We start from the raw sequence: 27964 nt of genomic DNA on the forward strand, positions 1-27964 counted from the left end.
TCATTGTGGCCCCAGGAGCTCCGGCCCCCCTTGGGCTCCTGAGAGCTCCTCTCCTCCTGTTGGAACCAGGAGCTCCTGTCCCCCTTGGTGAGCTGAAAGCTCCTGATGGATCCCAGAGCTCCTGATCTCCTGACCTCGGTAGGCCTGAAGAGTCCTCATCACCTTCCAGGTGCAGAACCTGCGTGAGAAACACTGGGGACAGCGAAGCTCCAAGGAGACAATTCCAGCTGAGCTCCTGGGGAGCATCTTGTCTGCATTTTCAGCATGGCAGAGGAACAAGTGGCTGGAGATGAAGGGTGGCATCCCCAGGGCCTCCTCCACCTTGGGAGAGAGAGGGGATGGATAGGTACCTCCTCCAGAAGTACATCAGGATGGGGAAGAGGGTGACCTTGGCGTTGTGGTAGATGGCCCGGGTCAGTGGCCCCTTGGAAGATGAACGGCAGATTAAATCCCTGCCTTTCTCAGAGATGTTGACCTGGGCACAAAAGAGACCAAAGCACTTTGCAGCACTCCTGATGGGGCCAGGTTTCTCTCCCTGACCCCACCTCAGCAGTCTCTAAGCAGAGACCCAAATTCCATCCTGCCTGCTTGCCCCAGGCACAAGGGCAGGATCCCACCTGGATTTCTGGGGGAAGCATTGTGCCCTCCAAAGGGGAGATGGCAGAGCTACTGGGAGGAGATGGGCTGGTTGCACTGGGAGGGGATGATGGTGACACTGGCCTCTGAGGAGTGAAAGGAGTGGACTGATGGTGTGCAGGATGATCCTGGCACACGAGGCTTAGTGCTCCTCTAGCAGATAATGCTGGAGAATCATCCCCATCTCTCCCATCCTTATCCACATGCTCGTTCTCAATTTATCAGGGCTTCTGGGGGGTTTCTTCCCACCCCTCCCAGCCCATGTGGGAGCCCCAGGCTCCAGAGCACACCCCAAAGCTGCCCCAGCAGATCCAGACCCGAGCCTGTTCCTCTTTCTTCGCCACTGTTCCCAGCTGTGCTGCAATGGCCTCGAGCAATGAGCAGCCTCCAGCCTTCCTGGGAGTCCTGGGGTCTCACCCACAACTTGGGGGGGGATGTCAGAATTCAGGAAAAGTTTGCTGATGATGGCAAGTTTCCTTTTGAGAAAGGCAACGTGCTTTTCTGACCAGATGTTGCGGGGTGCCACAGCTTCCTCGCGGTCAGCCAACCTGGAAAACCTGCAAAGGCATCTGGGGTCTTGCTCTGAGACAAGTGCTGCTCAACTGCTAGGCTAGACAGTCCTGGTCTTGCTTAATTTGGTGTGGGAAATGCATTTGTAGAAAATTCTTAAATTCCTTTGGCCTTGCAAAAAAGATGAAGTACTTTAGAGAAATAGAACTATGAAAGATGCATTGTAGTAGGACCCACAGGGGTAGTTTTAGATGATTTGCTTTAAGGCATTTGCAGTATGGTGTGGCAAAAGCTGAGAGGCCAAGAAACACTTATATTGTAATTAAGAAATAGTTAGCTTGATTGTGATGGCGTGAATGATAACATCTGTATTGTCTGCAGTGGTACCCGAGCACTTGGTGGAACAAGAACTTACTTGTCCATCTCCAGGTGAAAGTGGAGGTTATCAACAAGGAAGTTGACAACAATGAGCTGTTTGTCCAAAATGCGGCCTCACCTTCTGCAGCTGGCCTTTGCCCTTGCCCTTGTGGGAATGGGGGCTCTTGGCAGGACTTCTGCTCTTCTTCTCCTTGACAGGCAAGTCTGAGGCAGGGGAGGAGATGCTGTGTGCTGCTGCCCAGCACTGGGTTTGCTGTTTCACCTCACCTGGGCTGCATGCAATTTGCTGGGGGCATTTCTACCTCTGTGAACTGCACCTTCCCTCTAGCTCGGTGATCTCCTCCTTCCCTCCCCCTCTTTGCACCCACAGAGAGTTTATGTTCACTGTTTCCTGCTGCTCTGTCTAGCTGTTTGCCCTGGCTCTGACACAGCCCAGAAGCAGATAATGAGTGAGGATGAAAGGGAAAAAAATCTGTTTCCTTCATATACAAAATTCTCTTGCTCTAAATAGGGTTTCTGTGTGTTTAGTAGATTATTTTTCTAACTGCTTTTCCTGCCTTCTCTCAAACCTGTGTGTAAACTTTCTGTTCAGGTCAGCTCCCTGTTGCCTAGAAAACAATTTCCTTTTGCTTGTTTTTCTGGCCTGTCTCACCTTAGCTCCATTTAGTGTTTCCTGTTTTGGGTGGTTGTTTTTTTGTTGGATTTTTTTTTTGAGTCAGGGATGCAAACTTGCATATACAACATTGTTTGAGAGAGATGCAACAGCATAACAGGGCTCTAAGTCATGGTGGTGGAAGGTAAAGGACAGGTTTTCTCCATTTTTCTTCTCTTCCTCATCCTCCTCATCCAACCTGCCAGATGGGAGAGCAGAGAGAGCATCAAGGGCAGCCAGAGGCATGAGGAGGGCACTGGTTCGATGGAAGGGGGGCTAAGGTGGGGAGCAACTGATAAGGGATAGCCCCAGGGTTTGGGTCCCACTGGATTTCTGTTCCTGGAGGAGGCTGGACAATGGTAGAGGGCACTAGGTACCCTCCCCTGGACTCTCTTCTTGCACGTGGTAGCCTTGGGAGTGTCTGTCCTGCTTATCTGCAGTGTTTGCTCCTCCGGTCCAGCAGCCTGCAGGCCCAGAAGTGGTTTGGTAGGTTTGGGGTGAGAGTCTGGATGGAATATCAATGCTGATGGCTCACAGAAAAATGCATTTTTAGCAGTGGCTGTCTGGCTCCTTGGGGTGGGATGGATGTTGGGCAGGGTGCATTTGCATAACTGGGCTGAAGAAATCAGCTCAGCCCAGGTGCTCAGCATTATTTTTCCATTCGCTTTATATCTCAGTGTGAAGCTGCAAGCACTCATGGCTGGAGTATTCCCAGGAGGTGAGACATGCGTCCAGAGATTTAAGTATGGCTACAGTGTGATTTTAAGTGATTTTTCTGGGAATCTAAGCACTGCTCAGGTGCCATTCCATGGGCTGATTGAAGATGAAGTGCATGAAATTTGCACAAGGTGTGAAGAGTAAATCCGCACTGGGGGTGTGTTAATTTTTCTCCTTTCCCTGGTAATTCTGCAGTTTAGACCCACAGGCCACCCTACATCTGAGAGGGCCAAATGAGCAAACAGGGAGCAGTGGCACTACAGGGGAGCTCTGGGAAAAGCCTGAAAGAGTGGAAGGGGCAAAGCTGTGTGCTGCCAGGTGCCAGACCTGTGTTTTCTAGCTGCCTTCTTCCTTACAGCAGCAGCAGCAGCATTCTCTCGAGCAATCCTCTCAGATGCAACAGCGGTGGGGACAGAAACAGGGCTGGCCTCTTCCTCAGGTGTCCAGGTGAGAGCCTGCAGACAGCTGGACCCTGGAGCCTCCATGTGGTGTCCCTGTGGTGACTCTGGCCCAGGAGACACTGTGGGAGCTCTTCACTACTGGGATATTGGGACACACAAGACAGATGATGGACTTTGGACCTAGTTAGCATGAGAGATTTGATAACAGCATGCCTTGGTAAGAGCAAACAGAACTTTGAGGATTAAATCAAATTGCAAAGAAGATTCAGTCAGATGGGTTTACTAGAAAAAGAAAATTACATCAGACTTCTGCAAGCAAGAGATGTTTAAAATGTATAAGTTTCTTTATGTGATGATTAACTCAATCACTGTAGTAAAATATTACTAGCCTTCCTAAAATGGTATATAAGCTTCTGTAGTCCACAATAAAATTGGATTCTTTGACCACCTCACAGTCTCCCCATCTCTCTCATCATCGTGGATACTTTACCTCTCATGGTCTGACCTCCTCATCTGCTTCAGAGAAATCCCCCACTGCCACTCTCCCTGGCTGCATTAATACCCCAGAGCACAGCCTGTGGGGGGTGGATAGGCCTTTCCTTCTGGACAAGCTCCCCAAGGGTGATGGATGTTTGGGAGCCCACCTGGCCTCTCGCCTGCCCAGCCTGGACTCACCGAGTGCTGCACTCATGAGCTGCAGAAGCACCTCTTTCTTGCTTGGGTGTGGGAATCCAGAGCTTCCCTCTGGCTGCCCTGGAAGGCCTGGGACCCTGGCAGGGGTCAGGAACCCCCCTGGACAGAGCCCCCAGAGACACTGGCTGTGACCTCTGTCCATGGAAAAGAGTTTTCAATCTTACAGGATGAATTACAACCTCTGAGTGTTTGATATAAGGAATAATTAAGTGTGGCATGGGTGCAAAAGTAAAATTTTAGGTTTCTAGATTAGGGGTCCAAAGGGGACAAGATGGAGGAAATTGGGTGTGTCTTGTCCTTTTCCTCCTTCTTCATGCCCTCCATGTTTCACTGTGGTGTTGGCATTTTTCTGTTGGTTCAGGCTGGGGACACACTGTCCAACGTAGGTGACAGATATTGGCACATTATTGTAAATCCAGCACAGGTAGTTTGTGGTATTTAATGTTTGTAACATCCCACTGAGGGCAGAGCCCCACACGCTGCCCTGCAGGACAGAGCTGCGGCAGGGCAGCAGAACATGTTAGAGATAAACAGAATAAACAGCCTTGAAACCAGCACAGACCAATTATGGCTTCTGCTTTGGCAGTGGGGCAGAAGGACAGAGACTTTCTACAACCTCGGAATCATCAATACCTCAGATTCTGACACTTGGGCTGCCCACAGACAGCTCATCTGCTATCATCCTCTGGAACTCTGCATCAGAGAGAGGAGAGGGGACAGACCCCATGTCCATTACCTCTGGTTACAACAGCCCTTCAGCACTGGCTCTGAGGGCTGTGTTTTGTCATCTTCCCTGTCCCCTTGTGTGTCCTGCTCCATGATCTACCCCTGACACTGCATTTCTTGGGTAAAACTGAGGGCCCACAAGCTACAGGGGTGCTACAGGTGACTGCTGTCACCCTCAGTGCAGAAATTGGTGTCATTCCCAAAAGATTGCATGACAGAACAAAGCTGAGGGCCATAGCACCAGCATGGCCAGTCCCAGCATCCTCAGAAGGCCAAAATGTGGAACTGAGGGGGCAGGAGCCACTGCTGGCTTTGGGCTTCAGCCACTTTGCTGCAGCCTTCATTTGACCTGGTGATCCAGGTCAGTGCAGGGCTGTGGCATTTGGTGCCCCTGGTACTGGCAGGAGGGAATCTGGCCCTTGTCTAAAATCCTGCTGGACAGTTTTGACTGATTTTGACAGGAAAGAAAAGCTGTCAAAGCTTTCATTACACACGAAGGCTCCCAGCCCCACTGTACCAACACACCCCATGATGTCCATCACCTGTTCAGTTAAACCTCCAGAGCATAAGACATGCTTTACTGCCTTCAGCCAATGTGAGCCCCACCAGGAATGGAGAGCCCCTCTCACAAGCGCTGCCAAGGAGCTGCTCCAGCTCTGCCTGGATGGAGCCCCCTTTCTGCAGGTCCCGAGCAGCAAAAAATTGCCAGTGCTTGGAGGAGACCCCCTGTCCTGGCTTGTAAGATAAGCATGGATTCTATTGCCATCTGTTGGAGGTTGGGCAGTTTTCTTATCTCTTCCAAGAACAATGTCTCCCTCTGGGGAGATATCTTCTGTTAATGGGCCATGGAATGACTCACTGCGTGACTGGTAAAATTGCATCATCCCATGGTGAGATGCTCCACCCAGAGGGAGGAGCCATGCATTCCTACCTGCATAAAATCAGCACTTTTTGGGACATCAGAGCAGCCACTTTGCTGGATTTCCAGAGGAGCAGCTTCTTCCCATCTGGATCCCCAGAGGAAGACCAGGCCCAACTACTACCAGACCTTCAGAGAAAACTCCACCCTTCTAGAGATCACCACTTCAGCAGCATTTCATCTGCCACTCCAGGAGGAGCAACCACCATTTAACTGGACTATTACCAACACCCTGACTCCTCAGGGTGTCAGGTTTCTGACTCTATCATGAGTTTTGTTTGTACTAATTACATTTTTTAATTTTTATTATTTTTATTTAGTTTTTCTCCTAATAAAGAACTGTTATTCCCATTCCCATATCTTTGCCTGAGAGCCTTTTTTTTTAATTGTGGTGATTTGAAGGGAGGGAGTTTACCTTTTCCATTTCACAGGAGGCTCTTGCCTTCCTTCACAGACTCCTGTCTTTTCAAACCAAGACACCCCCTCCAAGCTCCTCATGCCATGCAAGACCTGGCTCAGCTGCAGGGACTGGTTCATCCTCTGGGACAGGTGGAAATGTCCCCCTCAGCCTGGCACTTCGGCCATGGGGACATCCGTGCCTGGTGGTGAGAACGGGGCAGGGTGATGGCACAGAGCACCTTCAGCACCTTCTCCATCTCCAGCACTGCGCCCATCATGCCTCAGGGTTCAGCTTTTATGTTTTTCAGATTCTGGGCTGCTTTAGTGTGTGGGTCTGGGCTTCATATGAGGGGATGTTGAGCTCTCTGCACAAAGTAGGGAGACAAAACAATTCCTTCTCTGGATGGGGACCAAGGACAAATGATCCAAATCTCAGGCCCAAGAGCACAACCAACATGGGCTGAAGAGAGAAAAAACCAAGAAGGATGGGACTGCCTGGGCTAAAGCTGGAATTGGACAATGAACTCAAATATGCAAATGGACCAGAACTTATAAAAGTGTCATACCCTGTGACCAGTGGTCCATTTTGTGGCCATTTTAGGTTGTGATGCCCAAAGTGGATCTATTTGAGGCCTCTTAATAAATCCCTTTATTCTTTAACTCAGTCTAACCTCTGTCCCAGGTCAGCCTTCGCAAGGCATCACCCACATGTTTTACTGTGCCTCAGAATGCAAACCTGCCCAGCTTAGACCTCTGCTTGAGCTTGAAGCAGTCTGGAAGGAATCTGTGAGAGCACCAAGCTCAGCTCCAGCAGGCTGGGATGTACAGGCAGCCAGAGGTAGTCCAGACACAGCCTTGCAGCTTTCCTGAAGGGCTCAGCATCCCCTCAGGAGGGCTGGAAACCACCCTGAAGGTGTCCCCAGCAGCCTGGCAGCCTCGTGTGCTGTTTTGTTGGCTTTTGTCACCGGGGCTGGCTCCAGCTGCTGCCCTGGGAGTAGCTCCCACATTCCCCCCGAAACCCTGCTGCAGGTTTTGTCTCTCCCCACAGACAGTTCACACAGCTCGCCAAGCAGCAGGGGTAGAGTGGCTGGTTTCTGGCTGGCAGCTGAGAGGCAGGCACCAAAAATAACCCTAAATAACCCTGCAAAGCCGTCAGCAGCTCCCCTGACAGCGGAGCAGAGCGCTGGGAGGAGTTTGGCCCAGGGCATGGTGCCCACAGAGAGCAGGGCCCTGGTGCCCGCTGAAGTGCTAATTGCACTCCCAGACCAGCTCTGGCCTCCGAGGGGAGATTTCCCTGACAAGAGGTGCCTAAAAACCTGGGCAGCTAATTAACTTCCCACTAAGAGCAGTTTAATGAGTCAGGGTCAGGAGCTGCCAGCTGACTTTTCCAAAATGCTCAGCTCTCCCTGGCTGAGTCTCTAGGAGCCAGGTCTTTCAGGATACCAAGCCCTGGCAGCCTCTCCTTAGCATTTTCAGGATCAGCTGCTGGTTTTACACAGTTGGTTTGAAGAACATCATCTGCAGTGAGAAAATTTCCCCACACAGGTTGTGCAGGTACCAGTGCAGGTGGGATGCTCAGAGGGTTCTGCCTGCAAGGAGGTTTCTGGGTGTAATGCTGGAATTTGGGGAGGTTTTATGGGATTTCTGATGCCAGGAGGAATAATAGTCTGAGAAGAGAGCTTGTGTGACTCTGATTTCTTATCTCATCTTTTTTGGTGGAAAAAAATATGTGGAAAATTTGAGGGTGGTTGAGTCACAGGCTAAAAGGCTACATGGCCTCTTCCTCTCTGTGCTGGCTAGGCACTGGTGCTGGGGCAGGGTCATCCCATGTGTTTCATGCACATTAATCACATTAATAACAGTAATAATTACACATTAATAGCGTGGGCAAGGAAAAGAAGGGGAGATAAATTCCCAGAAGTGCTGTGCTCACCCGTGACTACCATAAAAGCCTGCAATGATGTTTCTCCCAGCTTTTAGGCAGGGTCACAGCTTGTCCCAGGGGAGCTCTTGCAGGTTGTGCCTGCAGTGCTGCCAGCTGAATGGGATGCTGTGCTGGAAGAGTTAAGGATCTTTGCTCCAGGCAGCTGGAGCAGGGTAGGATCTGCTGTGTCACCCTGTGGCAGCACTGACTGGGGATATCGTGGGATGCTAGACCACTGCAGCTAATTCTGGGCTTCTCCTCCCTCCCTCTCCAACTTTTCACATCCCCACTGGAGCCTGCACACCCCCAAAGATGTCCCTGTGCATCCCCCTTACCATAAACTGCAGGAATGTCTTGTCATCAGAGGCCAGAAATTCCTCATAGAGGCCACAGAGCACCTGGGGAGGAGCAAAGGGGGATTGTCCTCAGGCATGGGCACAGTGCTGGTGCCACAGGTGGTTCACAACTTGCTGACATGCCCAGGACACACCTGCACATCCAGCTTGGTCCATTGGGCTGCCCAGAAGGGCTGGGACTCTAAATGGGTTTTACTGGGCTTGTGCTGGAACCAGTGATGCGTGCAAAAGGATGGCCACTGCCCTGTCATCCCCAGCCCCTGGCATGTGCACCTAGCCAGGGTCACCAGAGATGTTCAGTGACTGCTCAGCCCTGCTCTGCTGCCCAGCAAACCAGTGGGGAGGCGCCTCTCCACTGGCCTGGTCCACGGCAAGTTGTTCCCTTCCTAATCCCTTCTCCTCCTTCATTTTCCAAATACTTCCCTTCTTAAACAACCCCACAATCCTCACACCACCACAGGGGTGCCAATGCCAGCTGTATCCCCCCAGCCTGACCTCTGCCAGCACCTCTGTGAACCTTGCAAATCTCCTTCTGGGCTCTGAATATCCAGGGGGAGAATTCTCCACATATCAGATGGTTCCACAAACTCACGAGAGCCCTGTTCTCCAAGGGAAGCTTTTCAAAGTTGTTGTCCTCCAGGCAGGTCTTGCAGATCTTTTCACCAATCAAATGGTGCAGGAAGAAGCTGTTTTCTCTGTTGCAGTCCAGCACCACGGGCAGAAACTCCTCCAGGTCATGCCCCAGGTCCAAAAGATGAGTCTCCATGGCCGGTTCTGGTGCTGTAGGAAATCTCTGAAGGGTCTTCCTGCACAGGCCTCAGCACTCAGGGCCCAGGGAAGGAAATCCAAGGTCTTGACTGGCTTTTTCAGGGATGGCAGCCAGGCAAGGGATGCACAGGGAGGCAGGTCAGAGAGGATTTTTTCCTAAGAGAGGTTTTCTAGATCCTGCTCTGCACTGGACTGAGGTTTTCCAGGAAATGCTGCTCCTCCTCTGCCTCCAAAGGCATGCTCCAAAGGATGCTGTGACTGCTGGGGAATTGATCCCAAAGCATCCTTATCCAGACACAATTCCTCCCTGCTCCCAGCTGGCCCTGGCTGCTTCTCTGCTTTCACCTGAAAAGTGGCCATTTTCAATTCTTGGGTGCCTCTCCCCTCCTTGACCAAAGCCCAGACCTCTGCTTTGGCCTTCTGGCTGCAGTAGGGCCCTGACACACCCTGGCTCCCTTTGATGTGCATCGTGGGGAGGGGCTCTGACAGGCCTGGGGGCTCCTGTCAGCCAGCCTGTGATAAACGTTCCTGATATTCCTGGAGCAAAGGCCAGCACGATTCCTCTTCCTCCATTCCCATCTTGCAGTGATGAAGAATTTAGGGAGCCAGTAACTCTGAATCATAAAAAGGACCTGCTCCTGCATCTTGCTTAGGATCTTCCCCCTGCTGCTGATGGACTGGATGTGCCTGGCTTTTGGAAGAGATCCTGAGATGGATGCAGGGAATTACAACGGGGAGATGGCTCCGAGCAGGCTGTTCTCCAGGCATGGGATGGCATCCCATCCCCCTGGGAGCAGCCAGGAAAGACCCCCTCTCTTGTAGGGCAGTGCTCATCCCCAGCTCCCATGTCTCTCACCACGGATGGTGGTGGAGAAGGTGACAAAACTGGAGCTTCACACAGGTGAGTGGCTCTCAGCCTGTGCACCAGGGACAAGAACAGCTCCCTCTGACTTGTCCAGACCCAGGAGCCTTTCAGTGAGAAGCCAGAAGTCGATCAGTTCTTCCCCTACAGATCAGACCAGGGATGGTGCAGGAATGTGCCCATTGCTGATGGAGTGAACAAATTACCATTTGTCTCCTTAAAAATAAAAAAGCCCAGAAGTTTCTCTCCTCAATTTGGTTAGAAGACACCTTATCAGACTTTGGGGACTTCACCTCAAACTTAAAGATAGCCCGTTGGACAGAAGGCAAAAAGTCCCGCCTAAGCAATTCACTAGAAAAAAGAAGAAAACAAAAGAAATAATCGCTTTTGTGAGGTGTTTTAGCAGGAGCAAGAACCTCTTGCTCTGGCTCAGTTTTTCTCTGTAAAAAGCTTTGTTATTTTGACTTTATTTACAACTTTTGTGTTTCCAACGCTGTCACAGAAGCCATCCTGCTACTTTTATGCCATCTGAGGTAGCTGAGCTATCTCAGGTGTGGTACTTTTCTCTGAGAGCTTATGAGACCTGGCTCAAAGAGATAAGTATCACCATGGGAGTTGGGAGGGGCCCCTGAAAGCCCCGAGGGTGGATGAAGCAGAAGGAAACATCACCTGGATGAACCGAGGGAACAGAGCAGAGGAAAGCCATGGTTGTGCATCTCTGTCACTATAAGGACACGTGAAAGCACGACATGAGCCGCTGCTATTGCAATGGTAAAAAAGAGGAAGTTTTATTTCTGACTCCAGCATTTATACTTTTTCAAAGGTGACAGTGGATTGGAGGGTGGATGTGCCACCTCTCCAATGACATTGGACAAACCACTAGTACATCAAGTTTCTCCACCTCTATGAAGGAATGCAAAACAATAGGTTGTTTGCAGAAAGTTGTGTGAGAAAGTTCTCTGACAGAATGTAAACTCAGAAGGCTTTAGAAAACCTTAAGAATCAGGGTGACACATCTCCTTCCCAGCTCTGCTGCTGGCTCACCTTCCAAAGCTTTCTCTGGGATCTTACCCATGCCCCCAGGTCTTTGCCAGCGTCCTGCCAGGCCCGTGGCTGGCTGGGAGGGGGGTGTGGAGCACCCCGTGCCCACCTGGCATTCCTTGGATGAAGGCACAGAAGTGCTGCATGCCCTGGCTCCCACTGATGCACCTCTCCAGCAGCCACTGCTCAGCACTCTGCCAGTTCAGGAGCTCTGCTGTGGGTCACAGAGCACCGATGGCATCAGGGGTTGCCTGCCAGATCCCAAGGAAACTCTCCAGCTCCCACCCTGAAAGAGGCTGCTGGAGGCAGACCAGCAAATCACCCTGAACTGGGAGTTTCAGACAGGCTGTGGGATGCACACGGGGTGTTTGCAAAGATAACTCGCTCCTGTCAGGGACAGTTTGTTCAGCTCTTGTGCCTCTCTTCCTTGCAAATGCCCATCTTTTCTTGCCTGAGTTTGGGGCTCGCCCTCAAATTCCTCCAGCTTTGAGTTTCAACCCGACTGGAGAAGCAGCAGCAATATACTCAGGAAAAGACTTGGTGAATTGCTTACTTTAATGAAATGAGAATCTGTATTCCTGCTGCCACAGCTTTCTTTCCAGTGTCAGTTCACACACAGGCTGAGGAAGTACCTGGCTGGACCGAGAACGCTCATTTGAGGGGCAAAGTGAGCACAACCCAGAGTTATTGCCAGTAAGAGAGACCACAGCCTGTTTTTCCCAGGACATTCCTGCCCAGCAGCAAACCCAAAACATGGGCACCTGAGATTCCCGTGCCCCAGGATGCTCTCCACCTCTGGAGCTCTCAGTAAACCCTGCTAGGCAGGTACTCAGCAATCCTGCATTAACACCGTGGTGGAGTAAATCCCTACACATCCCATCGGGACCTGCTGCATCCCTAAAAACGGGATGAGCAACGCCTTCTTATTAACCCTTAGCAGAGGCAGGGCGCGCTGGGCAGGCACAGGCAGCGACAGCCCCGCAAGGAGAGGAAGCCCAGGCGAGGAGGAGAAGCCGCTTTGATTTCCTCCGTGCCTCGATGATTCACCTGCTTCCCCCGAGCCACTGAAACCCGGCAGCTTCTGCCAGAGCACGAGGAGCAGGCACAGGCTGGATTTGCAGAAGTCAGGCAGCCGGGGCTTTTCCAGCCAAGCCACTCAAGCATCCTGCGTTGCCCAAGGAGAGGATTAGCTGTGAGCAAGGAGCCGGCTCCTGCCCGCCCATGAGGGTGAGTAACAGGTCCCTGCTGGAGGGGAAGGAGGTGGGGAAGGCGCCCTGTTGCTTTATGGCGGTGCTGCTGCTGAGGCACAAGGGGGATGCTCGAGTTACAGCCGCTGCTCGCATCCCCAAAAGGAAGGCGGCAGCAGCGCAGCCGGGATTCCTTCCCCTGCCTCTCCTCGCCCTTCTTCCCAGAGCCCAGGCACGGCAGCTCCCCGGGGGCTTCCAGAGGAGTGCGCTTTCCTTTTTGTTTTGGGATCCGAGCGCTGCAAGCGGCTGTGGGGATGGGGGAACGCGTGGGGAGCCAGCCCGGTGAGCGACGGGGCTTTGCTGCTGTTGAATCCAGGACAAGGAGCTGATGTTTGTGTCCTTCTGTGCCGCCACACAGCTCTCGGTGTTTATAGATAGACCCCATAAACTGCAGCAGGACTTGAAATGGATTGCGCTCCGCCCAAGGCTTAAAAGCGAAATGACGCCCGGCAGTGGAATGATGAACAGAGGGGCCCCGGCAGTGACGAGCCGGCTCCTTCCCTCCCCTGTCCCCTGCCCTGTGCCCTTCCTCCCTCTTCCTCCCTCTTCCTCCCACTCCTCCCTTCTAACAAGGGGCACCACCGGCCCGTGCCACTGATGTAAAGGGGTATCTGCCCAAAAACCTGGATCCAAAGGGAAAGGGAGAGCTGAAAGAGATGGAGGGTGGCAGAGGAGCCCAGAGCCCAGCTGTTCTGGTTAGTTCCCGCTACACAGAAGGGCATCAAATTCCCTTTTAGACCTCAATCTCCAAGTTGAGATCCTCAGGTTTCCCTCATTTTCCAGTCTGAAGGTGGTGCACTCCCAGTTTTCCTGCAGCCTCTAATGCCACAAAAAGTTCACCTGAGGAGAGCTCTGAAAGGCTCCAGGTTTTATGGTGCAGAGTGGACTTACGGGAAGGTTCAGAAAGATGTTGAAAAAAATCAACAAAAACATCATCTTGCAGCAGCAGCCCCATGTCCGTGGAGGCTATGGATGCTACAGTGAGAGCAGAGAAAGTTACTCGGGCTGTGTGTCACCAGCTGTGAGCCAAAAGAGTCGTTTTCGGGGGGAATCAGCTTTAGGGGATGTGTGGTACAAGCTTGTCCTTGTGCAGGGGGAGGATTTGGAGCTGGGACATTGTGTGAAATGTGTTTTGGGATGGGTGCCACAGGCTGTTTGGAAAGCACCAGGTTCAGGAGCACGCAGGAGCTGGGAAGTTTGAATGGCAGCCTCCCAAACAGCAAAGGTCTGTGGTTCACAGAGGCTGGGCACAAACGTGGTGGCATCCGTAGGGCAGGAGAAGGGAGGTGCTGTGGCTTCAGGGCACAAGCTGAGCTCCTCTGCCTTACATTGGGCATAACACAGCTTATCCACCCAGGACTCAGTGCAAGTGTCAGTGCCCAACACCTCCCACCACCCTGCCAAGCTTTATTCACGTCTGAAAGATCTGGATGCAAGAAGGTGGGCTGGCATCAGCCTGCTGCTGAGTGGATGCCCCTGGAAATGCCCTCTTCCACCAAGGCACAGTTGTGTTACAGGGAGGACCTAGATTTCAAAGCTTAATACTGTTTTCCCCCCTTTTTCCACCTTTTGGAATGTGTTTAGAGGGGCTGAAGCCCCCAGCAAAGGGTAACTCACCAGCAGTCATCATGATGGTGCAGTGTTCCAGTGCTGTGTTCTGAAGTGCTTGTTGGGGTGATCCTGGGGGGCTGCATGGCTCTCAGGGCAGCTCCCTCCAGGCTTGCTTATCCTGCAGAGAACAGAGAGAGGATCTGAGCAGTGTCTGTATGTGCCTGAACAGGATGGAACAGGCTTCCAGAGGGTGGGAGCCAGGCTCTTCTCGGTGGTGCCGAGCAATGGTATGAGCAGAAATTGGAACAGATGAATTCCCACCTGAACATGAGGCAAAACTTCTTTACTGTGATGGTGACTGGGCACTGGAACAAGTTGCCCTGAGAGGTTGTGGAGCCTCCCTTAGTGGAGATATTTATGAACCATCTGGGCACAATCCTCAGTGCTGAGCTCAGGGGACCCTGCTTGAGCTGAGATATTGTACCAGGTGATCCCATCTGACCTCACCCATCCTCTGATGCTGTGAAATGTCACTTTTTAAATCACCAGCCCTGCACTCGGGCAGTCCTGAAATGAAACCCTTCCCCTCTCCCTGCTGGGGCAATCTTCTTGCCTTCAAAGCAGGTTCCTGGTGCCACCTCAGCTCTGGGTGTGGTCGCTGTCGCTGGGTGGGGTCTGCTCAGCTCGGGATGCGAATTTTACAGGACACCCCACCGTGTCTGCCCCAAACAGACCAGGCCCACATTTCTTATCAGCTGTTATTCTTCATCAGATCTAGGGCTGAGACCTGATTTTGGAGACCCTCCAGCTGGAAGGGGAGAAAGAGGAGAAAAACAAGGAACCCGTCCTGCAGCAGGAGTGACCTGGCAGGAGGAGGAATCTGCTCCCCAGGTGGGTATTTGATGATCCTGCTCTTTGTAACGCCGTGGTGCCAGACCTGGGGGCAGGACAGTGTCCCACAGTGTCCCCAGGAGCGAGGCCACCTCAGGAGGTGGCGCTGTGGCATCAGGGATGCGGAGCTGTTCCCAGCATCAGCATCAGGGCTCTGCATCTCAGCCACCGCCAGTGAGAACAGGGACAGCTCCGAAGGGATTGTGGGGCTGCTGCTGGGCTGCCCGCTGTGCCAAAACCCAAACTGCTGTGGGGAAGGGGCAGCTGTGAGCCACAAAACACCTGCTCGTCCCAGTGGGGCCAGGCAGAGCTGTGGGGAGGAGTTATGGAACACCCTGGGGAGGAGCAGGTCCCACCAGGGATCCATACAGATTTCTGCTGCTGAGCCCAAGAGATGGGGGGAGCCTGGGTTAGGAATGAACTGCAGTGGTGGCTGTCTCACACCTAAAAGAGTCCGAAATCCTCAGAAAAAGATCAACATTTTAAAAAAAATAATAATAAAAAAAATCACATTTTCCAGTTGGCAACTGAGCAGATGGCCAGTAGGATCCTCAGAGGCTGGGGTGACTCCTTGGGTGCTCATCCAGCTCTGAACTCGCCTCAGTGGGACTGTGATGGCTTCTGCCAGGAAAATAAATAAGGTTGTGAGCAGGAATTAGCCAACATGGTCGCTGTGGGAGGGCACAGAGCCATTTCCACAGAGTTTCTCCCCAAGAGGAGACCCCAAGAGGTCTGGCAGGGTGGAGCTCTCCTCTCCTGGCTGCAGCTTCCCAGGTTTTCCCTCACATGAGGAACTCACGTGAGCTGGGTGGCTGTTTAGAAAAAATAAAAAAAAAAACAAAAAAACCCAAAAAAAAAACCCAAAAAGGTTTGAAAAAAAGAAGCAGACACATGAGCACAGCCCAGATTTAGAAGGAAGCTCGGAGTGGCTGGGCTCCATAAGAAGATAAGGGCAGGGTTGCAACACCAAACAGGTCAGGAAGGCTTTGCTGCCCCTGCCCCAGCCTGAATCACCCATGTGCCCTGTCCCTGAGGTGGGGAGCAGCCCTCCCCTGGCAGCCCTGAGGTGCCAAGGGGCAGAGCCTCATGTTCCCAGAGGGGATGGGCTGGGGTTTTTCTCCTTGCCCAACACCACTGGCACTGCTCCCCTCCGTGGCAAAGTCCAAGGCTGCCCAAACACGATGTCAGCCTGGGGTCACTGGCCACTCACAGCCCCCCCAGCAGCCCAGCCTGGCCCTTTGGGTGCCATCAGGAGGGTGGGGGTTGTTTCCCACACACCCCGAACATCTCAGCATTGCTTCTGGCTCTGGGTGATGGTTTGGAGAGCCAGAAACCTGGGCAACTCCAGCCTGAGTGCACAAACCTGCTCTCCCCTCTGGCATAAGTATTATATCCCCACCATGAACTTTTGGGGCAAGATTTGGGATTTTTTCCCGCTATACACCTTCATGATGTTTTCATATAAATAGTTTATAGGACATTAAGCCCACAGTGCCTTAAAACTGGAGTTGCCCAAGGCTGAGGAATTCCAGCTCAGCCTTAAATATTAATTCCTTTCTTGAACATACTAAAATGATTTTTCACATGCGATTTCCACGCTCAGTCTCCCGAGTGCATAAGATCTGTTTGCTCAGCAAGCACACCACTGGTGTTTCCCTGGGGAGTATTTTTCAGCCTGTTGCCATCTGTCTGTGGTTTCCTTGCTTGGGACTGTCCCTTACACCTGACAGCCCCTGTGGCAGGCTCTGCCTTCACTTGTCTCCCCTCCAGCTGAAGCAGAACCACTGGTGTAACCTTACCCCAGCCTCTGGGGCTGTTGACTTCAACAGCCCGGGTTAAGTATGTGTTGTGGCAGGACAGGGACCTGATTCAGCCACAAGGGAGGGACATGGGCAGCGGCAGTTTGCTGTTATAATTAATAATTTATGCATTTAATAATTATTTTTATAATTGTTTTATAATTAATTTATTTATTTATAAAGATTTTTCTTTTACAATTTACAACGCCAGGCCCGGATCCACCACTTCATCCACTTAGGCAGCAGTCTGAGGATTTCTGCACTCTCACTTATGGAGATGTGAAGCGTGTTAGGCTGAAATTAACTGTGCCAGCCACAGCTAACACAGCCCCAACCTGGCTGGGAGTGCTTTTAACAGTGTGAATAATAAAAAAAAAAGAAAACTCAGGGGGCTGGGGGGAAAGAATCCCAACAAAAACAACCCAGCCAATGCACAGTGTGACCGATTTCCAACTGCAGGGAAAGGCATGTGCTGAGCGCTCCCTGGGATATTCTCCACCCTTGTACAGAACGAACTGAGCCAAGCAATTCCTGGGTCTCAAATCCCGCCTGCTGCTGATGTTCTCATCTTCCAGCTTCCCCCTGGGCCGCTGTTGAAGGCGAACACGTGCTGGGGGAAGGTGCTGGGGCCCCGGGCAAGCTCTGCAGAGCACAGCAGGTAGGGGCTGCCTGCTGGGAATGGCCCTGGAGCTGGGCAAGGGGCTGCTGGGGCATGGAGCAGTGCCATGGATTCCTGGGAGAGGTGCCAAGCCCAGCGGTGGGCACGGGGACGGGGTGGGCAGGGAGATGGCAGCACCTGGGCTGTCCTGGGGGCTGTGCCCCAAGCTCCCTCTTCCCTCTGTGCGTGGTCCAGGGAGCTGAATGGGGAGGGAGTTGGTTTGTTTTTTTTTTTCACTCTGCGTGTGCCTCTGCACTGATTCGTTTGCTTTCCCAAACTGCCCTTTAGTGCAGCTCAGGTGATCTGCTCTGGAAAGGCTGAAAGCCCTCTGGCCACCAGCCCGTGGCCACCCTTGACCCTGGCAGCATCTTCAAAGGGAGCATGGGCCTGCTGCGGAGCCTGCAATGTTTGCTCACAGCCAGGGCCAGCAGCTGCTGCCTGCCTGCCCTGGGGGGTTTCGTCAGCCCCCTGCAGCGCTCCGGGGGACACCGCTCGGCCACCGCTGCTTGCACAAGGTCAGTCTCCCCAGGACACTCATCCACCACACCCCAGGGTGAGCTCCCCCTGCTTGCTCACTTCTGAGCTAAGGCTTGCTCGGGTGTTGGGTTGGTTTTTCCAGCCCTGCTGTTGCTAGTCTGGGTGAAACGTGCCTCATCTCCAGGTGTCCCAGCCTGGGCGTACCTCGGGAGGCCACCAGGAGCCACTGTCGTGGGTCCAGATGTGCCCAGGGGTGGGCAGGGATGGAGGTGATGCCAGGACAGGCAGCCTGTGGCTGAGGTCACTTGGGTGCAGTTCAGTTCCTGGTGCAGCACCTCCCAGCCCAAAGCACTTCCCTGGATGCATCTGAAAGTCACAGAATTCACAGAATTCACTGAGTTGGAAGAGATCTTCAAGATCATCAAGTCCAACCCAGCCCCAACACCTCAACTGAAGCCTGGCCACATCCAGTCTGTTTTTAAACACATCCAGGGATGGTGAGTCCGCCACCTCCCCATTCCAGAACTTTATCACTCTTTCTGTAAAAAACTTCTTCCTAATATCCAACCTGTATTTCCCTTGGTGCAGCTTGAGGCTGTGTGCTCTGTTTCTGTCAGTGGAGAAAGAGCCCAACCCCACCTGACTACAACCACCTTATTTAGCTCTGTTTAGGAGTGTCTTGACTGTTGAGCATGAGGAGAGGAGAGATGCTGAAGATGTTCCTGCTCATTGCAGGGGGTTGGACTTGATGACCTTCAGGTCCCTTGCAAACCAAACCAAAGCATTCTGTGGTTCCATATTGTTATGCCCGTCCCTCCTTCCCTCCCAGCTGTGCCACTGCTGGAGGCTGGGGCATTTTGGGTGTGTCCAGCCTCCTCCTGGGACCTAACCATCACAACAGAATGGGCAATTCCTCCTCCCTGTGTGACATCTCTGTTGGGAAAAAAAAAAAAAACCAAAATAACAAAATTCCTTTCTATTTCAGAATTTTTCTTTAGTGCTGGTGAAAAACCAATGGGTACCTGGGCTTAGCATTCGGGGGCTGAAATCTGTTGGGCTTGAGATCCCAGGATCTGTTGTGAGGATCACGGTGCTGGGGAAGTCCCCAAAAGCCATCAGCCACCTGCCCCCGAGGGCAGGGAGCCACAGGGAAATTTCATATCCTGTCTATTTAACCCTCAAGTTGCCACCCTCCTCACCCACCCCCCCCTATCCCCCAGTGGTGTGACATTTCTGCATTTTAAGGTGTTCCCAAATGGAAGACGGGGATGGAGGGGGACACATGGACAAGGGATGGGTCACAGCAGCCTCAGCAAAGCACAGTGCAGAGGGAAGCCTCGATCCTTTACTGCCTGGCTGCTGGCTGGAGCTGGAAAAGGAGAGGCATGTCTCATGCTACCTGAGAGAAACTCATCCTGGTCCCCAAATCTCCCTTGGGGAGCACAGGGACAGCCCTGTCCCTGAGGGTTTGCCCAGCTGCCTTGGAAGCTGGAGGCTGCAAAGTCCAGGCATGGACTGCCCACCCCTTATAACTCAGCAGCCACTTCCCAACCTTGGCACTTCTGTCAGGATATCAAACTGTGCCGGCGGGAAGCACCGGGCCAGGCCAATAAAGGCCAATAAAGGTGTTCCCACGAACGAACAGGAGGAAGAAGGAAAAACCTGTGCCAGTTGGGACTCGCCCTGCAAGGGGAGGCCATTGTCTCGCCCTCTGGCTGTGCGTGTGGCCCTTTGAAGGCGGATTTCAGTCCACCCCTGGGTGTCACCTGTTGGCACCGAGCCCTGCCCAGCTCCCCCCGAGCAGGGTTTGTCGGTGACACCGTGGGTCACTAGAGCACGCAGCTGGGACAAAGCACAGCCCAGCAGGCTTTCCCAAAAAAAATATATATATTAAAAAAAAAATATATATATATATATATAAAGCCAGGCTGGAAGAAGGGGAGGAGGGGAAGGAAAGCAGGCGGTAAACAAGGAGGCCCCGGAACGCTTCCCGGGAGAGGGCGCTGGGTCCGCGGCTGCCGCTTCTCCGCGGGCTCCGAAACTCCAGCACAGGGGCTTGGGCATCAGCCAGCCAGCAAACCCTCCCGGGGCTGGCAGCTCCATCCTCCCACCCCGCCACCACAGCCCTGCCCACCCTGCCGGGCTCTCCCAGGCTGGGCTTTGCTGCCCCGCCGTGGATTTTTGCTCCCTGCTTGCCTGCAGGGTTGGTTGGAGCTGCCCAGCCCCGAGATTTGCAGGGCACAGGGATCACCCCACTGCTCAGGGGCCTCCTCTTGTAAACATTTGGGTGTGTTCGAAGCCAAAGGTGGATAAAGTTACTGGGAAATTAACAGGTAGCAACCGTAATTCCAAGAATTTGGAGCTATCAGAGCTCTCAGATTAAATCTAGGGAAGAGGGCTGGACACTGCTTTACGTTGCCTGTGGCTTGACAGCTCCCCTTTATGGGAGCTATTTTGGGCACCAGCTCCTGCTCTGCTTCCTCTTACTCCAGCTGAGCTGTTAAGATTTGGGTGACCACAGCTGAACGTGAGTTCCTGAGCTCATTTCCGTGGCTAAAACACCACGTTTGTTTGTGTGTTGGAGCCATTTCTCTGTGCACAGGGTGCAGGAGCTGGGCTGCTGGCAGGAGGCACTTTCTGGGGTGCGGAGGGGAGGCTGTTGCAATGCTGGGTGGCTCTGCCTTGCCCAAGCAATTCCAGGAGAAAAGCACCTGAATTTCACCTTGTTCTGGACAGCCTCGGGCGATTGCCACACACTGATGGCTGCTCCAAGGTGCTGATGAGGATTGAGCCAACTTGTCCCCGCAGGGAGGGTGAGGATCTGGCTCTTGAGATGGGCGATAAATCAAAGGCTGGTTTTGGCCAGCACTGCCCGAGGATCCGGCTCTCCCTGGCCACTTTCCCTCTGGATTCTGGCTGTACAGTGGCCGTGTCCGTGGCAGGGTGGCTGTGATGGCCAGGAGGCTCCAGCTTCTCGAGGAATGGCAGGTTTGGTGCCATCTCCCTGAGGCTGGCACGGGGCAGAGCAGGATCCTGTGGCTCCGTGGCAGGCATGTGGGTGGCGTGTGCTCACCCTGGGACCTGTGTGTACCCTCGCCATGTGCACACAGGGGTGACAGCTCTGTCTGCTCCTGCTGGCATGGCTCTCCTGCCCCTTGGATCCGGACTGGGACTTGCACCGAGCTGCAGGAGATGGGACAAGCGATTTGTGGAAAAACACTGGGCACTGCCTGCGGTTTGCTGGGCGCTCCCATGGTGGGGCTGGGGGATTTCTGCCCCCTCGAAGTGACAGTGAGCGATCCTTGCAGCGAGGCTCTGCAAATCTATCTGCTGGAGGCTGTGAGCTGCTCCGAGGAGGAGAAAGGGGGGCACCGAGGCTTTTGTCCCAAAGCCTGTGCCCGGGGCTCGGTGCAGCTGCAGTGCCTCCCTCTCTCCCCCCGCTTTCCCGGGCCGGCCGCTTTCCATCCCTGCGAGCTGTGCCAAGCCAGGCTAATGTAAACTCAGCCGAGAGCCCTGGATCCGCTCCCGCCTGCCCAAGGGGGACGAGGGGCTGTTTTTCCGCCAAAAAGACCCCAAACCCACACAACCTCTCCGCTTTCTGCCCTCACTTTTCCGCACGCACCCTCCCCTTCCACCCGAGCGTCCCTTTGGGGGGGCGGCCGGAGGAGGAGGAGGAGGAGGAGGAGGAGGAGGAGGAGGAGGAGGAGGAGGAGGAGGAAGGCGGGGTGGTGGCCCTGTCCCCCGTTTTGCCGTGTCCCTCCCGTCCCGCCCGCTGCCCAATCGGTGCGGCGGGGCCGGCGCTGCTCCGCCATAAAGGGGCGGCGGGCGCGGCCCCGGGAGCCGAGCGTGGGAGCCCCGCGCCCGCCCGCAGCCGCCGCCGAGCCCAGGTACCGGCCCGGGGGGACACGGGGCTGCCGCTGCCCGACACCCCCCGGCCACGGCAGGCCGTGGGGAGGCAGCCCCGGGATGCCCGGCGGGCAGATCTTCCATGGGAAAATTCCTCCTCTGGGGGGGGGGGGAGTGGGGGAGGGAAGTGGCAGCTTGAGTTTTGTGTTGAAAACATTCCCTTTGCAGTTTTTGTGGGGTTTTTTTTAACCCCACGAGGCTCCTCAGCTGCTGGTGGGAGATGCTTCTGGCAGGGCAGCGGGTGGGGTGGGCTGGGACGGCTCATCCCGAGCCCCCCCCGGCAGGACAGCGGCGTGTTGGAGAGACTTGCCATGTCAGTCCGCATTTCCAAGCTGTTGGCATTTCCAAGGCTCCTGGAAAACACCCGGTGCTGTGGGTCGGACACGAGTGGGTTGGCTGGCGTTAGGAGCCTGCCTCGCAGGGCTCTGGGGATGCTGCAGCTCCCACCCACTGGTTCTAGAGCCACTCAGGCCCATCCCACCTCCCCATTGCTGCCTGGGGTGCTCAGGGCTCGCGTGTGCTGCCTGTTGCTTTTCCTGCTGCCCTGGGACAGTGTGGGTCTCAGATTCAGTCAAAGAGAGAAACGGAGAGTTTCTAGCCAGGCAGAAGCCTGGGACCCACAGGACCGAGCTTGGATAACCTCAGCTGAGCTGAGAAGGGCAGAAAAGCCCTCCTCGATGATGCAGATTTATTAAGAAAGCCCCAGCTAAGCTTTCCTTGCATTAGCTTTGCTCTTGAGCGGAGTGTGGAGGTGAAAAGTTCATGTGGGGCTGAGGAGCCCTTTAGAAGTCTTTTGCTCTGGTTTGTTAGCAGGAGTTTGGCTATTAATGAAGGGTTTCTGGAGCAGGGCTAGCCTGAGCTGCTGTGCTCTCCCTAAGGAATGACAGGGAACCAGTCATGGAGATGGCAGCCAGCCCTGCGGCCGAGCTGTCCCGTGCTCCTCCCTGGCCTCGGGTGGGGAAGTGGGGCTGAAAACTGTGGGCATGCAAGAAAGGGCTCACAGTTGGGGCTGTTTGTGTTTCCCCCCTGCAGGAACCCCCTCATCAGGACTGCAGCCATGGCCACCTCAGCGAGCTCCCACCTGAGCAAAGCCATCAAGCACATGTACATGAAGCTGCCGCAGGGGGAGAAGGTCCAGGCCATGTACATCTGGATCGACGGCACGGGGGAGCACCTCCGCTGCAAAACCCGCACGCTGGACCACGAGCCCAAGAGCCTGGAAGGTGAGAGGGCAGGTGCAGCGCTCGTAGCCCCTCACTGGGTGGAGGAAGGATGCCATTTCTCTCTTCCCGTGGCAGAAGGATGGTTTTTAGGGAAGACATTCCTCCTCGCGCCCTTCCAGTTACCTCTTTCCCCAGATACCGCAGGAGAACGTTCCCAGCTCTCCAGATGTGGAGTTTCAGGGAGATGCCTGAGGCTGGGAGCCTGTCCTTGGTGCTGTCCCCGCCGTGGAGGGGCTGTTGGCAGGGGCTGGGGGCTGTTGGCAGGGGCTTGGCTGCCCATTGACTCTTGAGTACTCAATTTGGCCGGAAGTAGTTTGGCAGAAGAAAGTGCAGGGGAAAGAATGGAGCTATCCGGTGTAATTAAGAGCTTGTGTCCCTCAGAACAAACAGTCCCAGCTTACACAATAATAGCATTAGGATTTTCCCCAGGTTGCCATGGAGCTGGCTGGAGACAGTTATGAAATGAAAATACTGTGTGTGACTGAGCAGAATTATCTTTTTTTCTTTTCTTTTTTTTTTTTTTCTTTTCCCCTCTCTCCTTTCCCCTTTTCCCTCTGAGGGAGTGGTTGGCACAGCTCCTTTGAAATCTTTGTGCTTCCCCTCCTCCCTCTTTCCCCCTGGGATATGGAGGAGATAACATTGCCCGGGTGGAGTTCTGGGCTTTGACCTGGAGGGCTGTGCTCAGGATGGAGGGGTGGGCAAGGGACCACACTCCCCTTCCATAGGAGATTCCACCTCTCTATGATTTGCCTTCCCAGCTTCTTAAGGCCTTGTAGTGTGATTGAGGGTATTGCGTGGCTCCCCTCACTCCCACAGCTGGAAGATGGCTCATGGTCTGCCCTCTCCCAGCCGAGAGGACTGGGTGCTTTGCTCATCCCTGTAGTTGTTGTGACATAGGAAATGTCCTCAGTTCTACTCTGTTCACTCAGGCTTGGCCAGCTGCCCAGCAACTTGTTATTTTCCAGGGTGGCTGGGGACTTGCACTCTTGTGATTTTTTTTGCTTGTTTTGGGTTTTGTTTTTTTTTTTTTTTTTTTTTTAATTTTTTTGCTTCCCCCACTTGGAACGAAATCAGCTGAGCTGGGGCTAAACCCATTCTCTATGAGCACCTTCACCTCTGTCTTACTGGAGGGCAGCAGGGAGCCCATCCTGGGACCCTGGGTCACTGTGGCTGGTTCCTCTCTTTGCTCCAGATCTCCCTGAGTGGAATTTTGATGGCTCCAGCACCTACCAGTCCGAAGGCTCCAACAGTGACATGTACCTGCGACCTGCTGCCATGTTTCGGGACCCTTTCCGCAAGGACCCCAATAAACTTGTTCTCTGTGAGGTCTTCAAATACAACCGTCAGTCTGCAGGTGAATGAACGGACCTTCTCCCTTCTCCTGGCGGAGGTGGTGTTCCCAGGAAGGGGAATGGGAGACCTGCCCAATGCTGTCTGTGCCCTTAGCATGACACAGAAATAACTTGAAATAGAGGGCAAACAAAGTGCTGGTGATGGACAAAGGGCTGGGCTTGGGATTCTTCAACACTGCTGGGACTCAGACTGTAAAATAAGTGGAAATGGGGAGTGGAGGCGGCATCGCTCTTGAGCCTTGTGTCACTTTTCCATTCCAGAGTCAAATCTCCGGCACACCTGCAGGAGGATTATGGACATGGTGTCCAACCAGCACCCCTGGTTTGGGATGGAGCAGGAGTACACTCTCCTGGGGACAGATGGCCATCCCTTTGGCTGGCCTTCCAATGGCTTCCCTGGACCCCAAGGTAATCTTTTGGGAGCCTGGACCAAGTCAGGAGTGTTTGAACTGAAATCTGTGTGTCACAGCTTCAGGCGAGTTGAGGGATCCAAGGTGTTCCTAGAACCAAAGGTGGACGGTAGAAAGCGGCATATTGGCAAAAAACAATCCACGAGATTAAATTTGTCACAGAAAGGCTGAGGTGGGGATTGGCCACATCCACATTTGCTGCTTGGCTTGTTGGTCTGCAGGGGACTTAAACACAGGGGCAAACTTAAACTCGAGGGGAGTTTGCTCTCCGTCAGTGTTCTACGCTGCTAGTTCTTCCATGAAAAACACATCTTGGGGCTTTTGAAGAGTTCTCTGTGTGTGTTGGGTCTGGGTCTTCACTGGATTTTTCCCTGTGGAGGCTGATTTTTCCCTGTGCTGTTGCAGGTCCTTATTACTGCGGTGTAGGGGCAGACAAAGCCTATGGCAGGGACATTGTGGAGGCCCACTACCGAGCGTGCCTTTATGCTGGTGTGAAAATCGGAGGAACCAACGCAGAAGTGATGCCAGCCCAGGTAAATCATTCTGAGACGCCTCATGGAGCGAGAGAGTAGCGTGGAAAAACCCCGGGCAGCAGGAGCTGTGTCTGCCTGCTCCGAGCTGTGCCCAGCATCAGGGGGTGGGAGGTGCGTGTCTCCACCCCACTGAGCCCCTGAGGCCTCCTCCTTGCAGTGGGAGTTCCAGGTGGGACCATGCGAAGGGATTGAGATGGGGGATCACCTCTGGATCGCGCGCTTCATCCTGCACCGGGTGTGCGAAGACTTCGGGGTCGTGGTGTCCTTCGATCCCAAACCCATCCCTGGGAACTGGAACGGTGCTGGCTGCCACACCAACTTCAGCACCAAGAGCATGAGGGAAGAAGGAGGTCTCAAGTAAGTGTTTGGGTTGTTTACTGGGCAGCAGGATTTTGGATGACATGGGAGTTTGGTGCTTGGTGTGACATCTGAGTCTTCTGGATAGGGTTTTTTTGGTTGTTTTGTTTTTGTGGTTTCTTTTTTTCTTAGTATGTATTTTTTTTTTTATAATGACACATTCTTGTCTTGATGCTTGCTGGGCAATTCGGCCAGCAGTACAATGCTGCTGGAACTACAGGATGCAGCTATCCCTAACAGCCTATCCAGCTCCTGACCTCCCAGTGCTGGGAACAAACAAACAAACCAACTCAGCACAGGGCTTTTTAAATTATATTTTTATAGCCGTGATGAAAGAGAAAGATTATTTGCTTCTTCTGGGCAAGGCTGCCATGTTTTCTTAAAAGATGAACAAGCTAAAAATGCAAACTGTGAGTTCCTGCACGGGACTGCTGTGCTGAGTGCACTTAGGGACCCTGTGTCCCTGGAGCTGTGTGGAGGGATCCATCCTGGCTGTTCTGTTTTTTTCCCTTAATCTTAGTGCTGCCCTGAGGTAATGGGACAGCCCATGACTCTGTGAGCTTCATGAATAAAAACACCAGTGTTGAGAGCTCTGCCCTCCGAGAGCAGGTGGAAGTGGGAAGTTTAACTGGTGGTTCTCACAGATGGCAATCCCTAGGGAGCCTGTGGGATCTGGGGCCACGAGGACCCTTTTCCTGGGTCAGCAGCGGGAGAGGAGAGAAACCCTGTGTTGGGATGAACAGCCAAGTGGGCCATGGGGCACAAAGGGCCTCGGGGACAGCCATTAATCTCACTGTCACTTGGTCACGACAATCCAGAGGCGTTCAGCTCATCCCATCCCTCACTGTGCCACCCCTGCCCTTCCCTCCCTCTCTCCCTCCGCAGGCACATCGAGGAGGCCATCGAGAAGCTGAGCAAGCGCCACCAGTACCACATCCGTGCCTACGACCCCAAGGGGGGGCTGGACAATGCCAGGCGCCTGACGGGCTTCCACGAGACGTCCAACATCAACGAGTTCTCGGCCGGCGTGGCCAACCGCGGCGCCAGCATCCGCATCCCGCGCAACGTGGGCCACGAGAAGAAGGGCTACTTCGAGGACCGCCGGCCCTCCGCCAACTGCGACCCCTACGCCGTGACAGAGGCCCTGGTCCGCACGTGTCTGCTCAACGAAACCGGGGACGAGCCTTTTGAGTACAAGAACTAAGCAGACTGCGCCCCGCGGATGTCGCCGCCGCCTCCCCCCGCGCTCCCCGCGCCCCTAAAGTTCCCTTCTAGCTGTAATCCCGAGGGTACAAGATAACATGTTTCGTGTCTCAGTAACTCTTGTTGTCTTGAGGTGGGGAGGAGGGCAGGTTTAGTTTTATCCGTGTCTGTTTGTCGTTGACTCTTCAGAAGACAAGAGGAGGACGGGGTGTTAGAGAACTTTTAACCACTGTTTTTATTTTTTTTGTCTAATTCATTTGTACATCCGATGGGATCCAGTGGCTTCCAGGGACAGACTGCACACACAGAAAGCCTGTAGGAGAGGAGAAAGCTTAAAACAGAGCCAGATTTGGGGGGCCAGCCCTGCTGCTGGTTCTCTGCAGACTGATGGATGTCTGAGGTTGGTGCCTCTCTGTGGAGAAGGGAAGATGGGAGCTGTGGTGATGGGAGCTGTGTGTTTGCTCCTGCCTGTACGGGGACATGACAGGAACATTGTCGCCCTCCGGCCACTCTGAGGTTTCTGGGAATCTTCTGGCATTGAGGAGAACTCTTGGTTCTGTCACTGGAAGTCAACCCATCTCTGGCTCATAACACAGAGTGAAGTAGTATTTTTGTATTTAAATATAAAAACAGAAAAAAAAGTTATATATGAAAGCGTTTCTTTCTTGAAGAGATGATGCTCCAACGCCTCATCCAGCCGGAGCGGGCAGAGCTCTTGCGGATGCAGTCGGATGCAGGTGGGACTGAGGGTGAGCTCGGAGGGAGACTGGGATGAGATTTGTTCCAGCGTGGAGTGGAGCTTGCAGGAGGGGGTTCCCAGAGCAGGAAGGCTGCAGAAGCATTTGTTACTGTAATTCAGGTGGCTGTGGCACCCTCGCAGTGGGAGGAAGGTGTCCTGAACCAAGAGTTGACTGGTCAACAGCGTTCTGGACAGAGCTGTGGCTGTGTCACCTGTCCAGCAGGGCTAGCATGTCACTAAAGCAGGGCTTTGGATAAAGATTATAAAAAAAAAAAGAAAAACAAAAAAAGAAGTTTTAGATTTTTTTTGTTTTCATCATGTTCTTAGTTTCTCCGACTGAATGGTTTTACAGAGACCGTTGATGCCACTGTCATGTCCTGGCTCTCTCGGGCTGCCTGCCATCCAGCCAGGATGATGGGGGCTAGGAGAAGGGAAGGGAGAGACCACCTGTCCCTCCCAGCCAGACCTGGCACTCCCAGCTGCTGCTGGGGGGTTCAGACGTTCCGGGATTTTACACTTGGGTATCTTAGATGGTGCCAGTTATATTCCGTTGCATTTGGACTTCTTCTGAATAGGTTTGTTGTTGGGTATTTTTTTTTTTGTAATAAAAAAAGAAAAAAAGAACAAAACCTTCAA

General features: G+C 53.4%; 2 protein-coding genes across 4 annotated transcripts; one reads left to right on the forward strand and one right to left on the reverse strand.

Annotated features, from left to right (window-relative positions):
• On the reverse strand, window positions 1-14291 carry RGSL1 (regulator of G protein signaling like 1). Its single transcript, XM_072932486.1, is given in 22 exon segments — window positions 1-178; window positions 351-475; window positions 1058-1193; window positions 1562-1637; window positions 5343-5439; window positions 6113-6195; window positions 7590-7620; window positions 8291-8353; window positions 8829-9082; window positions 9085-9235; window positions 9425-9666; window positions 9669-9770; window positions 9809-9837; window positions 9961-10029; window positions 10031-10085; window positions 11092-11196; window positions 12030-12137; window positions 12786-12852; window positions 13121-13147; window positions 13149-13205; window positions 13688-13753; window positions 14283-14291. Coding segments are annotated over 22 exon segments (2130 nt in total).
• Window positions 11946-27964, forward strand: GLUL (glutamate-ammonia ligase). 3 transcript variants are annotated; one of them, XM_030279643.4, is made up of 10 exons: window positions 11946-12209; window positions 14553-14671; window positions 16930-17128; window positions 17417-17643; window positions 22544-22734; window positions 23927-24088; window positions 24348-24494; window positions 24902-25029; window positions 25187-25386; window positions 26272-27964. In XM_030279643.4, exons 4-10 carry the CDS (start codon window positions 17510-17512, stop codon window positions 26588-26590), a joined length of 1281 nt encoding a protein of 426 aa, XP_030135503.3. In that variant the 5' UTR covers window positions 11946-12209; window positions 14553-14671; window positions 16930-17128; window positions 17417-17509; the 3' UTR covers window positions 26591-27964. The 3 variants fall into 3 exon arrangements, with proteins under 3 accessions (XP_030135503.3, XP_030135504.3, XP_002196326.1); XM_030279644.4 differs by having other exon boundaries at window positions 17046-17128; XM_002196290.5 differs by lacking the exons at window positions 11946-12209; window positions 14553-14671; window positions 16930-17128; window positions 17417-17643 and adding an exon at window positions 21361-21492.

The sequence above is a fragment of the Taeniopygia guttata genome, chromosome 8, assembly GCF_048771995.1.
Source record: "Taeniopygia guttata chromosome 8, bTaeGut7.mat, whole genome shotgun sequence".
Taxonomy (NCBI): domain Eukaryota; kingdom Metazoa; phylum Chordata; class Aves; order Passeriformes; family Estrildidae; genus Taeniopygia; species Taeniopygia guttata.

Excerpts from the sequence above, each read along its gene's own strand:
- GLUL (XM_030279643.4), top strand. The coding sequence starts at position 17,510 with ATGGGCCTGCTGCGGAGCCTGCAATGTTTGCTCACAGCCAGGGCCAGC. Across the intron at positions 22,735-23,926 it reads CGAGCCCAAGAGCCTGGAAG|ATCTCCCTGAGTGGAATTTT; the intron begins GTGAGAGGGCAG and ends TCTTTGCTCCAG. Across the intron at positions 24,089-24,347 it reads ATACAACCGTCAGTCTGCAG|AGTCAAATCTCCGGCACACC; the intron begins GTGAATGAACGG and ends TTTCCATTCCAG.